Here is a 15,341-nt window from a genome sequence, read left to right as displayed (position 1 = left end):
GTGGAGTGCACGACCAAGTAGAGGCTGTCACTCCCCCACCTGGAACACAGGCAAAAAGACAAATTTGGTCAGCTCTCCTACAACACGATTCACACCGTTGCCATTAGTGGTAAGCTGTAGCATTTGTCTGTGTTTTTGTGTGTTTGCAATTTCAGCCATAGCAACATGCTCCTGCCTAGTGTGAATGGTGTTCTAGGAGAGCTGACCAAATTTGTCTTTTTGCCTGTTTTCACCATAGGCCTTCCACGTCTGTGAAACAATGATCATGTGAATAAGGTCTAAGACGTGAAGACTAAAAAGCAGAAATCTCCTGAAAAATTGATTAATACCCTCTGGAAAACTGCAGATAATATAAAAATAATAAAATCTCTGTAAAAAATATACAGTTCCCCTCCAATACACTAATAAAGCTTTAGTCCCTAAAAGGGTACAATCCAGGAATAGGAAAAAACAGCCACTTTCTTCCAAAAATTGCATCACTCTCATTTTGTTTGTGGTATTGCAGCTAAGTTCTTTTAAAGTGAATTAAGCTGAGTTGTAATGCAAACTTTGCTCTCCACATCTAACCTGTAAAGGGCAACATCTGCAAAGAGTTTGTATGTTCTCTCCGTGTTTGCGTGGGTTTCCCACGGGTACTCCGGTTTCCTCCCACACCCAAAACAGATAGGTGAAGCGCTGTGGAATCTGTGTGCGCTATACTAATAAAAACATTATTATTTATTATTATTATTATTATTTATTATTTAATAATAATATTTATATGCTTTGAGTGTATAGTATAAGTAAACACAGGGGACATTTTTTTACTGCTATCTTCATGCTGGATGATATTATATTAGCAACAATATAGGAAGTATTTTTGTGTAATGTAGGAGAAGGAGGAGGCTTGGAACAGCAGGGGCAAATCCTGTATGTAGAAAGTACAATGCTTAGTAAACCAAAATTAGGCTACAAATTGACTTTTATATTGTTACGTTGTTTTTTTTCTTAGATCCGCAAATTGATCTGCCACTCCTCGCAACATAAGTTATTGATATTTACTGGCCCCTTCCTTGAAGATACTGGGGAAATGCTCCTGCAAGGTGGAGGAGGATTCTTAATTGATGACTTTATTCATATTTTTACAGACAAAGAGGTAATTTCTCTTAATAATGCAAAAATATAAGCAGGGATATGGTAATGTCAGATGCTCAAATCTCACTGTATTCTTTTTCTCCCCTCAGATTGGTGAGACTTTAGGCTCATCTGACCCAACAGCTCGTGTGTGTTTGACAGTCTCTTGCCCGGATAATTGGGATTTATCACAGATTGACAAATGTAGCCTACAAGATTTTATTGAATTGCAATTTAACAAGGATGAAATCTTCCCAGAAACAGAGGGTTTGCTAGAATTGGCAGAGTACCTTTCAGAGTCTCTAGAGCCCCCATCTCCATTTGAACTGTTGGAATCCCCCACAACTGTTGGTTTCCTGAAGTTATGTAAACCATGCTGCTATATTTTTCCTGGGGGTAGGGGAGACTCTGCTTTCTTTGCTGTAAATGGGTTTAACATGTTAGTAAATGGTGGATCTGATGTTAGATCTCCATTTTGGAAATTAATACGTCATTTGGATAGGGTGGACTCGATTCTTCTCACTCACATGGGACTAGACAATCTGCCTGGCATCAATAGCTTGCTACAAAGAAAGATAGCAGAGGTAGAAGAGACTGTTTCTCAGCCATCACAACCTAGCAATGAATGGTTAAAGAATTTAGTATCTCCAGAGTTAGGAGTTGTATTTATGAACACTGCAGAGAAACTGATTGCTGAAGAGAATCCCAGTATGGTTAAGGTTAGAGAAGAGGCCTTTCACACAGTGCAGTGTTTAGAGAAACTACATATTCAACCAGAGCCACTGTACAGAAGTGGTAATGGTGTAGAGCCAACTATACTGTTTCAGAAGATGGGTGTTGGCAGATTAGAAATGTACATTCTGAACCCCGTAAAGGGCAGCAAAGATCTTGAAGCCTTCAAAAAATGGCTTGGAAATGAAGAACATAAGAAATCTGATTTACCTCTAACCTCTGTGACTTCAGCATCTGCATTACTTGTCTGGCATCCTTCTGCACCTTCTGAAAGAATAGTTAGGGTACTGTTCCCAGGCTGCACTCCTCAAAACAAAATTTTTGAAGGTCTTGAAAAACTTAAACACCTAGACTTTTTGAAGGACCCAGTTATAACACGAAAAGATCTAGACATATTAATATGTAGTCACTCAGATAAGATTGGGGCAAAGCCAAGCCGTGCTGAGAGCAAAGAGAGTCTAGGATCTGGATCTGGACGACTAAGTGTTGAACCAAAAATTGGATCAGGAAAAGAGAAAACGTTTAAAGTGCAAAAGAAAGAACTTCGTCCAGATGGGAAAGACCGATCTAAAACTCTTGTAGAGACCAGCAAAGAAACGGGAACAGAGGGGGAGAAACAAAAAGAAGGCAAAGTTAAAATAGAAACTGCATCTGAAAGGCTTAAATCTGATTCAAGAGTAAAAACTATGAAAGAAAAGGCTTTGGTAAAAAAAGAAGTGACAAAGGATGAAAAGAAACCTGTGAAAAAGGATGAAATTCAGGCAGATAAAAAAAAGGAAGTAGCAAAACCAGAAGCTAAGAAAGATTTGCGACCTCCACCTAATGATGCCAGATTTGAAACTCCAGGGAGAGAGATAAAGGAAAGCAAAGCGGAGGAAGGAAAAATCTCACGAACAGGTGTAAAAGATGTAAAAAGATTATCATATACACCTGCTGACTCCCGGAGGCCTATTTCCAAAGTAGGATCACTGAAAAAGGAGCTTGGAGGTGTGAAAACTGACATGATTGCAGGTGCCAAGAATGTAATAAAGGGCAAACCCCCAAAGAAGGAGCAGGTGAAGGAAACCAAAACTCAGACTACTCAAAGAGATGTAGCTGCAGTGAGTAGCAGTCCAATGTCTTGTGAAGTGACTAGTAGTTCTCAAGAGACCTGTAAAATTATTGAGGCTGCATGTGCTGAGGGTTCCAACAATGTAAGCAATGAAAATGGGCCTTGTGTTTTTACAGAGAATGGTCTAAGTGCAGTTGAGCCAGAAAGCCCAAATGGATTCCGTTACATGGAGACAAGTCCCCTTAAAGGCTTGGGATCTGTTTCTCCCTTAGCTAAAACACCAAGAAGTGAAATTAGTGTGAACTTTGATCTCACTCCGACAAACCTTGAGATACAAGAAAAATACAAGTGTGTGCATCATGGGCAAGACTGGCTGGATGATCCTTGTGGTAGCTCTGAGGAAAAGACTTTGGAAATTACTTCACCTTTAAGTCCAGAGCATCAATTACCAGCATTAGCACAACAGAGTAGTGGACAAGTCCTTTCTTCTGGAGATGGAAAAAATCTTAACTGTTTTAAGGCTGCTCCAAAATCTTCTCAAGAGAACTCAAATTCTTCTCAAGGAAAGCAAGGTAGTTGCTTGTCTTTAAGTCCATTTCGTGAGGATCTTCCTGATGTATCTCCTACAATCACCACTCCTTCTTTGCCTGCAGAAGTGGGCTCTCCTCATTCCACAGAAGTTGATGAATCTCTGTCAATTTCTTCCTTTGAGCAAACACTCCCTCCGGTTAGTGAGTCTCCGAGAGATGTCTCGCCAGAGATGCATGCTGCAAGTAGGGTAGGCCTGAGCTTACCTGTGCGTCCTTCACACTCCAGTGAACATGAAGGACAATCTGAAAGATCTGCTTCTCCCCATGATGTTGATCTGTGCTTGGTTTCACCATGTGAGTTTGAACATCCTAAATCTGATGCAGTAGCAAGTCCACGAGACAGTGACAGCGATCCTTCCCAGGAACTACCCAAGCCTCCATGTTCCCCTGGAAAAACACTTCCAAATGGACCTGAAACGCCACCTACTTCAGTAAGTGAGTCTTTGCCAACAATCTCTGATTCTGGGCCTGAGGAGGGTTCTTCAATTGCTATTGATGGAGCATCTGATTCTGAGGGGGACAATACTCCAAGACTTTTAGATCCAATTCCTCCACCCTTAAAGGATCCACATCCTACACCACCTCAACCTGGAACCTGCATGGTGGATCCTGACTCCCTCCCTGCAGTCTTTTCTGATAAGAAAGGTAAAAGCCATTTAACCTCTTCTACTGTACGTAATAACACCAGCAGAATATCAGGCCCATCTGGAAAAGTCAGGGGAATTGGAGAAAAAACTCCCAAAACTACGGGAGTCAGGACTGAAATGTCTGAGAGGACCCGTGCAGGCATAGAATCCAGGCAGTCTGTTAATAGACGCAGTTTTGGAAACACAAGCAAAGTAACTCCTACAGCAAGTCGTTTTTTTTCAGCAGGTAAGTGATGTTTATATAACAAAATAGCAATGCAAAAAAGTAAATGCCTTTTTAAGTGGAATGTAAGTAGAACATTAAATATTGTTTTAATCAAGTGTTTTTTTTTTGTTTTTTTTAGAATATTAATTTTTTTAACCTATTACTGTCTATTATTGGTTATTTTGCCATACACTTGTAGTTTGTAGAAACAGAGGAAACACTGAAACAGAAGTGTCAGAAGGGGTTCTTATTTTATGTATAAAAATAAGTATTTCATTCATAACATAACAGATTTACAAAAAAAAAATCAGTTCTTCCTTCTGATATATTGTACATTGTTGTCAGTGGTAGTCCCCTGCTGTTCTTTGTTTTGTTCGTGCAGCCTACAGTGGCGGACACACAAATTCTCTTTCTAGCCGCCTTAACACCCCCAATGATATTTTTGTGTATTATATACTTTCTTTAGAAACTTCCATAAGCTTATTTATGTAAAGAGAATAAAATAGTATATATCCTACAAACTGATCAACACCTCAATCAAGTTAGAGAAACAATTCATCTTTATTGCACAAATGTAATAAAATTATTTATTTATATAAAGCCAGAGAAGTGGGCTGAAGAGTGTAAATGATTATTTTTTTTTTTAACTGGGGAACCACTGTTTTGCATAGATAGTGGTAAAATAGTGGTTTATTTTTTACTCCAGAGCTATATTTTTTTCTTGTCATGGGATAACATGGGATCAATGTGTAAAAATGTCTGTTTCCACAAGTGTCACCTTATTAGTTGGCACTCTTGATTTATGTGAGATTGTGAGTTGGCCTTTATTGATGTATTTATTGCCAAGGTCTTTACAAATGGCATTTTACGTTTGCCATAAATGGTTTCTTTACAACTGTCTTTTACCTTATTTATTATTTTTTTTTTTAAATAAAATCTTATTTAAATTTTTCTTCTAAGGTTCCAGCAGAACCCCGCAGTCAGTCTCCCCTTTACCCCCTGCACTACCAGTTTACGTAGACCTTGCTTACCTTCCTGGTGGACCTGCTGCTCAGACAGTGGATGAAGAGTTTTTTAAGCGGCTGCGATCTTCTTTTTATGTTGTGAGTGGTGATGACCCTGTAAAGGAAAAGTTTACTCGTAAGATTCTTGACTCACTCCTTGACGGTAAACGTAATTGGCCTCAAGAGATGCAGGTAATTTATTACAAATTTTACTTCATATACAAAAGGGAAAATTTGTCTTCACCTCATTAACATTTTTTCCGTCTTAAAGGGAAACTCCAGGCAGCCTTAAAAAAAAAATTGCTATTCAATCTGTTCCCCCGCATTTCTCCTACTCCTGTAATCCGCGCCTTCATTGGTCCTCTTGTCAGTTCCCCACCCTCCCTCCATCCCCTTTCAGGTCTGCATCCTTATTTATGCTCAGCAAACAAACAGTGGATTACAGGAAGGTCAGTTTCCTTCACACCCTGGATGTCCGTAAACTACCAGTGTGGCAGGACTGTGCAGACATTGTAATACATTATATAGAGACAATATATATTTGAATAGAAAATAAATTTTTCTATTTGGAGTCCCGCCGGGACCCCGCTCTGAACGGCACCGCTCCTGGCTGCAATCTGCAGCCGGGCAGTGCCTCTATTAGCCGGCGCGGGCTAATTAAGCACTTCAATGCAGCTGTCAAACCTGACAGCTGCATTGAAGTGCTTCATTCATAATCTCCCTGGTGTCTAGTGGGAGATCCGTTCTTCTGGCTGGCTCGGGCCTCAGCGTCGGAATGACGCTGATCCCAGCTCGGCAATAGATTGCTGGGGCCTGCAGCAGGCCACAGCAATCTATCACCGATTACAATGATCTTTGCTGTGTATATACACAGCATTGATCTCTGAGAGATCAGTGCTGTCTATATACAAGTCCCTCAGGGGGGCTTCTAGTTTATGTGTAAAAAAAAAAGTAAAAATGTGTTTTTATTAATAAAAAAATCCCCTCCCCTAATAGTCCAAATCACCCCCCTTTACCATTTTATAAATATAAATTAATAAATAAATAAATAAACATATTTGGTATCGCCGCACACGTAATCGCCCGAACTATTAATTAATCACATTCCTGATCTCGCACGGTAAGCGGCGTCAGCGCAAAAAAATTCCAAAGTGCAAAATTGTGCATTTTGGGTTGCATCAAATCCAGAAAAAATGTAATAAAAAGTGATCAAAAAGTCGTATTTGCGCAATCAAGGTACCGATAGAAAGAACACATCATGGCGCAAAAAATGACACCTGACACAGCCTCCTAGACCAAAGGATAAAAGCGCTATAAGCCTGGGAATGGAGCGATTTTAAGGAACATATATTTGTTAACAATGGTTTAAATTTTTTAGAAGCCATCACATAATATAAAAGTTATACATGTTACATATCATTTTAATCGTAACAACTTGAGGAACATGCATAACAAGTCAGTTTTACCATAGGGCGAACGGCGTAAATGCAAAACTCCCCGAAATCAAAACAAATTCGTTTTTTTTTTCAATTTGACAGCACAAATGATTTTTTTCCCGGTTTGGCAGCATATTTTATGGAAAAATAATACCTGTCATTACAAAGTACAATTGGTTTCGCAAAAAATAAGCGCTCATATAAGTCTCTAGGTGAAAAAATGCAAGCGCTATGGACTTTTAAACATAAAATGGAAAAAGCAAAATCGCAAAAACGAAAATTGGCTTTGACCTTAAGGGGTTAAAAGGCCATAGCGCTTGCATTTTTTTCACCTAGAGACCCACATGAGCCCTTATTTTTTGCAAAACCAATTGTATTTTGCAATGACAGGCATTATTTTTCCATAAAATATGCTGTGAAAAATCATTTGCACTGTCAAATTGAAAAAAGGAATTTGTTTTGATTTCGGGGAGTTTTGCGTTTACGCCGTTCGCCTTATGGTAAAAATGACTTGTTATGCATGTTCCTCAAGTCGTTACGATTACAAAGATATGTAACATGTATAACTTTTGTATTTGATGGCTTGTAAAAAAATTCAAACCATTGTTAACAAATATATGTTCCTTAAAATCGCTCTATTCCCAGGCTTATAGCGCTTTTATCCTTTGGTCTATGGGGCTGTGTGAGGTGTCATTTTTTGCGCCATGACATGTACTTTCTATTGGTACCTTGATTGCGCATATGTGACTTTTTGATCACTTTTTTTATAAAAATTTTTCTGGATTTGATGCGACCAAAAATGCGCAATTTTGCACTTTGGAATTTTTTTGCGCTGATGCCGTTTACCGTGCGAGATCAGGAATGTGATTAATAGTTCGGGCGATTACGCGTGCTGTGATACTAAATATGTTTATTTATATTTATAAAATGGGAAAGGGGGGTGATTTGGACTTTTAATAGGGGAGGGGATTTTTTATTAATAAAAAAACATTTTTTATTTTACTTTAACTAGAAGTCCCCCTGGGGGACTTATAATTATATATATATATATATATATATATATATATATATATATATATATATATATATTATATAATATAATTATATATATATATATATATATATATATATATATATATATATATATTATATTATATAATATAATTATATATATATATATATATATATATATATATATATATATATATATATATATATATATATATATATATATATATATATATACAGTGGTACCTTGGTTTAAGAGTGTTTTGGTTTAAGAGCTCACAGTTTTCCAAAATTGTGACTTGGTTTAAGAGCATCGCTTTGGTTTAAGAGCTCCCTGTACTGGGTGGGAGTGTTACAGGGTGGGAGTGGGAGTTAGGCAGGGGCATGGTCTGTATAGCAGGGTCTACAGCGCTGTACTCTGACCCAGGAAGTCTCCCTCACCTTCCAAATCATAGCAGCTCCACTTCAGGCTTGGGCTTGCATCTGGGGACAGGACTGTGGAGGTAATCTCTTCATAGCTGTAACCCCTGTCTCCTTGGACAGAGAGTGCTGCTATACGGTGCCCACATATTCCCATGCTGAACAAACACCCCTTCCCCATTGCTGTCATGTGACCTCTGACAGCTTTCCTGCTTCTCTATTCTAGCCCGTTGTACTACGCTACTGCATTATGGGGATCTGCAGTTCCACCCTGTATCTACAAACTGCTGCTGTGTTATCAGGGTTATGCAGTTACTATACATTATACATCACATGCTGATTGCTATACTGTACAGTAACTTATAATATCACATATTCTGCTGTTTCTGAATGTTTGTTTCATCTGTTTTACATGTTGTTCAGAATAATAAATCATTATTTTTGGGGTGTGAAACCAATTATCTGCATTTCAATGATTTCTTATGGGAAAATGTGCTTTGGTTTAAGAGTGGATTTAGATTACAAGCACAGTCCCAGAACCAATTATGCTCTTAATCCAAGGCACCACTGTGTGTGTGTGTGTGTGTGTGTGTATGTGTATGTATATATAATATATGTGTATACATACATACATACATACACAGCAATGATCTCTCATAGAGATCTATGCTGTGTATATACACAGCAAAGATCGATCAAATCGGTGATAGATTGCTATGGCCTGCTGCAATCTATTGCCGAGCCGGGATCAGCGTCAGATCGCATCGCGGGGGGGAGATCCGTCCCACTAGACACCAGGGATGCACGGATCAAAGCCTCTAAGTGCAGCTGTCAGGTTTGACAGCTGCACTTAGAGGCTTAATTAGCCGACGCGGGTCCCCAAAACGAGGCACTGCCCAGCAGCACATGTCAGCCAGGATCAGCGCAGGATCAGCCGGTACCCCGCTCTGAACACCCCCCGCGGCACCATGACGTATCAGATACGTCATGGGTCGCTAAGGGGTTAAAGAGGTACTCCGGGATGGGGTTATTTTTATTCTATGGCCGAAGAAGGGTTGGATATAGAGGCCACTGGTCACTTACCTCTCCGGTTCCAGCGCCGGGTCCTGGATCGCGCCTCCCTGTTCTCTCGTCCCGCTGCCGCTTCCTGGTCTGACGTCTCAAGGCAGCTCAACCACTCGGTGGTCGTAGCGGGGTCCCGCCTCTGCCTGAGCTCCCTAAAATTTAAATAATCCCACGGAAAATTTCACTATTTTTTAAACCCCTTAAGGACAGAGTTGATTTTGGTTTTTGCACTTTTGATTTTTTTTCTTGTGACAGCACCTACAGACCCCTATGAGCTCTTATTTTTTGCAACACCAATTGTACTTTGCAATGGGGGGGGGGGGGGTCATATTTATGCCTTTTGCAGTGTTGTAAAACTAACATGTTATCTATGTACCTCAAGTCAGTACAATTAAGACGATAGGCAATTTATGTAACTTTTATTTTATTGCTTTGAAAAATTAAAACTTTAAAAAAGTTAATAGATGTGTTTAAAAATGCTGTATTACCATCCTTATAACCCTTTTATTTTTTGGTCTATGAGACTATTTAAGGCATTGTTTTTTGCGCCACAACTTTCACTTTTTATTGGCACCCTAATTGCATATATACAACTTTTATATCACATATATGCAAATGTATTTATTTTTGCAGCAATCCTAAAAAGCCATTCAAGCCTTCCTATAAATACCATGTGGGTAACACAAAAGATTGCAGTGTTTTTCTCAGTTCTGCAGTGGTGAAATGTTTAATGAGGAACAATTTAAGGAAAAAAAGATATCAACATAATTTCCTTGTTTTTCTCTAGTCGTTTTTTTTTTTCTGGATAAAAAAGATTTGTCAGACTGTTTATTACTCTTTTAAAAGGCTTCTTTAAACCTATGTGGGCTTCCAATGGGGTTAATACCATAGAAGAGGACGATATTTGCGAGATAAGCTTGGTTACCCAGACCAATATGCATTTAATCAAAGACAAGACCAGATACTATGTAATAGATCACTTTTGGGGGTGTGGCATCTGGGACAGGTGGCTTGTCTGTTAGGCAAAGTTATTTATTGAGGGAGTGTAAAGGCTAGATGGCATTGTGTATGAGTTGCATCTCTCCAATTTTCATATGATTTCTAAAATCTGTCATACTGGATATGTTTCTCCATGGTATAGAGTGTGTTAAGCAGCCTGGCCTATGTTTTTTTTCATGGGGAGGGGGATTGGGAATGGGGCGAAGAACATTGTAGAGTATAGAGATAGTTACTCAGTGGGTGTATGAGCAAGTAATCAAATTTGTTCAAGGGCGCTTCAGAGGCAATGTCCGACGGTCCGGTGTGTTCCACAATGGAAAATGCTTAGATTTAAATTTGTTAGGATTTAAAGCAAAGAATATTTTGTTGCCTTACTATTTTCCATGCCTGTATAGCATCATGCAATATTTCAGTTTTTGACAGCAGGGGAGAGCAGAGAGAGGGCCATGTAATACCGCCATAACATTCCATGGAACCACTAATTTCCCTTCCAAGGGCATATCTGAGGGAAGGCGGTGGTCATTTTGCCAATCCAGAATATGCATTTCGCAAGTATACCCCCTAATATTAGGGAAATTAATGCATTCCTTCTCCTTGGGTAACATCATGTTGGGAGTGTCAATTTTTGCGCCATGATCTCTAGTTTTTATTGATATCTAATTGTTTGTGTAGATTGGACGTTTTGATCACTTTTTATGTAGCAGAATGACAGGCACTTGGCGCTATCAATCTGTTTGTGGTGGGTTTACAGTCTGAGGCTGTGACTTCAGTATATACACTGCTTTTGCGCTATTATGTTATTATTATGTTAGATAGCCTTTAGGGCAAGGATACACATGGTACCTATCACATATCTGTTTGGGTTTTCATAATAAAGAAAAATACTTTTATTCTCCACTACAAAGGGTCAAAGAAGCTTCCCCAAAACCCTGACTTGCTGAGTACTTTAATGGCTCAGTGCTCCCCAGCCCAGATCCCTTTTAAGCTTGATGCTGCACTGCTGCCAAGTTCATACCCTTAGTTAGGGTGACAGATTAGTTTTAAATAGATCAAGTAAATGTTGGTACGTATCTGCCCAGATTTATAAAAGGGTGTGAACTGCCCATAGCTACCAATCATTTGGTCCTCTTTCATTGATGGTAAAATGAAAGCTGAGCTGCGATTGGTTGCTATGTGCAGTTTACACCAGGGTCTGTTAACACACTTTAAAAATCTGGGCCATCAAGTCTGTCAACAACTGCATAACAATAGTGTCTCACGTAGGGTGCATTCCTACCTAAAGACTGTATTACACAACACGAGTTGCTTTGTAAATGAGCGCCAATCTCCTAAATCACTTATTTACAGCACCTATTTCACGATAATAGTGTGGTCATGGCAACATGAACCATGGGCAGATTGTTCACAAAGCAATTGTATTAATCAGCGGTCAGCCACACATCTGCCTATCTACCCTAAACTTCCTTCGTGCAATCCCTCTTCCGCTACACAAACACAAAATTTTCTGTCACCCCAAAATACATAACCTTACTTATATAACAACAAAGGAACAACAAAATGTCACCTAGTGCAGTGTGTTCAGCCTGTGAGCTGAAAGGCAATGTACCTGGCCATGCTGCAGACACATCCATGGTGGCCCTGAGGGGCCTTCACAAGGACCCCCTCACTGCCGTGGAGACTCATCTGACCAGAGATCATTTTGTCTGGAAGCAGATCTGTAAGTGTGGATCATCAGACTCTTTACATGTCGTGGTCACAATCTGACTGTGGCATGTAAAGGGTTAATCAACCACAAGATACGTTTCTGGTAGATAGAGCAGGGGCCCAGCCTTTTAAATGACAACTAAGCTCCACCATTTCCTAGACAGGGGACCTGCGGCACTTTATTCTAGTCCCGCAGTAAAAAGGTGGCAACCTAGAATAAGTACTCTTAACCCTTTTAGTGTGCCAGAGCCCATTTTTGAAATCTGACCAGTCCCACTTTGTGGTAATTTTATTGCCAGGGTCATTACGCACACCGCAATACTGAATGTGTACTTTATTTTTCTCTACATTTATTATTGCATTGGGGGCTATGGGGATTTTCTGTGTTGTGTAATTATTTTTATCGGTGTGTGTGTTTTATGTTTACTGTTGTACTTTATTTTGCTGTTCCACCATGGGGACACCACTATTTGATTGCCTGTTTACAGGCACATTACATTGCAAAGCAGATCTGAATTGCAATGTAATGTGTCTGTAGTAGGCAAAGCTGTAGGAAGCCTCCTGGTGTCATAGCAACCATCGGGGCCATGTGATCGCTTCTGCACAACCCTGATAGGAAAAGAGGGAAGATTCTCCCTCTATTCTACACTAAAGGTGCTGCAATCGGCCCAATCACAACACCTATAGGGTTAACTGGTGCAATCTCGGCATGGGTCGCGGCAGATGAGGTGGATGCCTGTCGCAGCTCCTGCAACTGTTTCATCCCAGGACGTAACTGTACTTCCTTGAGCGGTAACTCACCGCAAAAAAATAACTTACAGTACATTTACGTCCTTGGTCCTGAATGGGTTATTGACTGCTGAGGTTAAATCATCTGCTGCACCCAAACTTGTAGTATGGGTGACTTTTATGTATATGGCCAGCTTAAGTCATAAAGTTCTGCTTTGGAATATGTGTGTGCTGTATAAATTTTATTCTTATTATTCATTTGTGAGGCCTTTTAATTGCCTTCTCTGTTTTCCAGGTTACATTGATTCCTACTTTTGAGTCGCCAATGGTTCATGCATGGTATGAGGAAACGCATGCCCTCCAACAGTCACTTGGTATCACTGTGTTGGGAAGCACCAGCAGTGTATCGATGCAGGGGGAAACATTCCCTGCTTGCAAAGTAGAGTTCTAAATACTTCATATCCTTCTATGTAATTGCACATTGGGAATTATTTTAGGACATTGTGCTGTCTGGATTTTGGCGCTGTTCCCCTTCTCCACTGCACAGGTTTTTTTCCTTAGCAAATACAGTTTTTCCACACTGAAGTGAAGGCATCCACATTCCTACGCGTTGGCCACTAGAACATTGTTTATGCCACCATGCTTTTTTTTCCCTTTTTGAAGTGGGAGAACGTGTGCACAGCTGAAGAGCATTTAATAGCATGAATGAAAGTTCCTCACATCAGTTTTTTGGCATGAAAGCTTGGACCTTCAGGCAATAGGCTTTCCCTCTACCTGTGCCGAAGTCTTGTTCACACTTCTTCACTTTTAGATGTTTACAGTTAAACCGTCTTTTCGTGTGTGCATAGAATTTGCATTTCTTGTTGCCAAGACTGTAATAATCAATCTAAATATACGTGAACAATTGCCTCTGTCATACCATTGTTAAAATATTGCTCTCTGTCAATGTAATGGGTGTAAAGAACATGGACTCTAGTCACTGAAGCTGTGTGCACCAGAAATTACCATAGAAAGACTTGTGCATGCTGTCACCTCACAAGCTCACCTCATCAAATCCTGTTGTTCTCGGGAAAGCAGGGTACTACTTCCTGAAATGACCACACTATCATGTCAGCATTCTGTAGTATAGTATCAAGTTTTTTCTCTTAATATGTCAGTAATAAAATATTACAACGTCTCTGCTAGATGACTTTTGAATATCTGCTTCTGTATTGTTCTACTGCAGATGCAGTTCTCCAACATCGTTATGAAATGGGGTACAGTGGCATAGAAAAAGCACAATTTCTCCATGATCATCCTTTTTAAAAAAAAAAAAAAAAAAAATCTAATGTTTTTGTTTTTCTGCAAGCATTATTCAGGATGATCACTTGGTTCACCAACCTAAAAAACCACTGCAGAGTTGGCTTGTTGTGGTAATGAATAAAGCATCATGGTTCCCCAGCCTGTGTTGCATCCTGCCCGTTTTATCACACAGCTGACTGTGTCATTGACTTTCACAATAATGTAACTGTGATAATACAATTGTTCACAGAAAAAGTTTTTACCTTTGCATTATGATAGCATGAAAATTGTTTGATCACTGGCAGGTATATGGCAATTTTACGAGATTACTATAAAGGGGGAGGGGCATATGTCTAGGTAGCGATCTAGTTTCTGATACAGTGAAATTGTGCTTTCTCTATAAGCTGGGGTTTGCATTTTTGAGCACAAACTCCCAAGTGTTCACTAGAAAAAAAAATCCTTTTCTAATTATATTTAACATAATGATTTTAAAATACATGTTTAATGAAGCAAGGCCAAGAGTGTGGAAACAATATCTTCCTTCATTGTCGTTATGTAAAGTGTACTTTGTCTAAACACTAAACAAACCATTTTCTTCCATGATACAAAGTTCTTCTAGGTAGTAATATATTTTTTTTTATTGTATTATAGTATACTGTAGTAAATGAAGGATTACCTGCTACTTTCTTCACCAAAGTATGGGAAGAATAATTTCTTAGACATGCCATGTTGTGTCATGTAAAAAGTGCCAGTCAGTCCCCAAGAAGGAGTTTAAATGGGGCTTTAAACACCATGTTGTTGTCTGTCAAATGAGTGCATGTCCACCCTGACAGTGATAGGTGAGGCTGCACAGATTATGTAACAATCTGACCATAATGTTCAGCAAAATTTGTATTGTGAATTCATAGTTTTAAGTAGACAAGCAAAATAAAATCTAAGGTAAACAAGTGTAGTGTTATTATTACGATGTCTTACATATGATTAAGCACATATTCCATGAAAGACCTATTCACAGGACCCCCACCTATCGCTAGTACTGTGGTTCCGAAGCTCCCCATCCTTCTCGCTGTACAATTATGGTGAGGAAGTGTTTGAATACAGCAGTTCACTGTGCTTATCTATTTCGTTATGGCGCAGACCTCAGGGTTACTACCGTTCTGTTCGGACTCCTGCTAACTGGTTTGATTAGCTGTAACTATGGATGTGCAGATTTACAGTACTGGCACATCTGTCAGCTTGTCACCTCACTGCCTTTGAACTCTGTGCCACTCCAGGTGCCTGGAAAAGCTGGATCTTGTCCTAGAAAACTGAGTTTCCCAGCACTGAATCCAGCTTTTCCAGGCATTGAGAGGAGTGG

General features: G+C 39.5%; 1 protein-coding gene across 2 annotated transcripts in view; it reads left to right on the top strand.

The window, feature by feature from the left end:
- The window catches only part of MAP1S (microtubule associated protein 1S), a 59,154-nt gene extending 44,223 nt beyond the window's left edge, over window positions 1–14,931 (top strand). For both annotated transcript variants that reach the window (XM_069962344.1, XM_069962345.1), the window contains 4 exons: window positions 992–1,135; window positions 1,224–4,359; window positions 5,299–5,534; window positions 12,999–14,931. In XM_069962344.1, the coding sequence (XP_069818445.1) occupies window positions 992–1,135; window positions 1,224–4,359; window positions 5,299–5,534; window positions 12,999–13,154 (3,672 nt within the window). In that variant the 3' untranslated portion in view covers window positions 13,155–14,931. The remainder of the gene's footprint in view (window positions 1–991; window positions 1,136–1,223; window positions 4,360–5,298; window positions 5,535–12,998) is intronic.
- Window positions 14,932–15,341: the final 410 nt, after the last annotated feature.

Source organism: Dendropsophus ebraccatus, chromosome 3 (genome assembly GCF_027789765.1).
Source record: "Dendropsophus ebraccatus isolate aDenEbr1 chromosome 3, aDenEbr1.pat, whole genome shotgun sequence".
Taxonomy (NCBI): Eukaryota; Metazoa; Chordata; class Amphibia; order Anura; family Hylidae; genus Dendropsophus; species Dendropsophus ebraccatus.
This window is presented reverse-complemented; position numbering and strand designations above follow the sequence as displayed.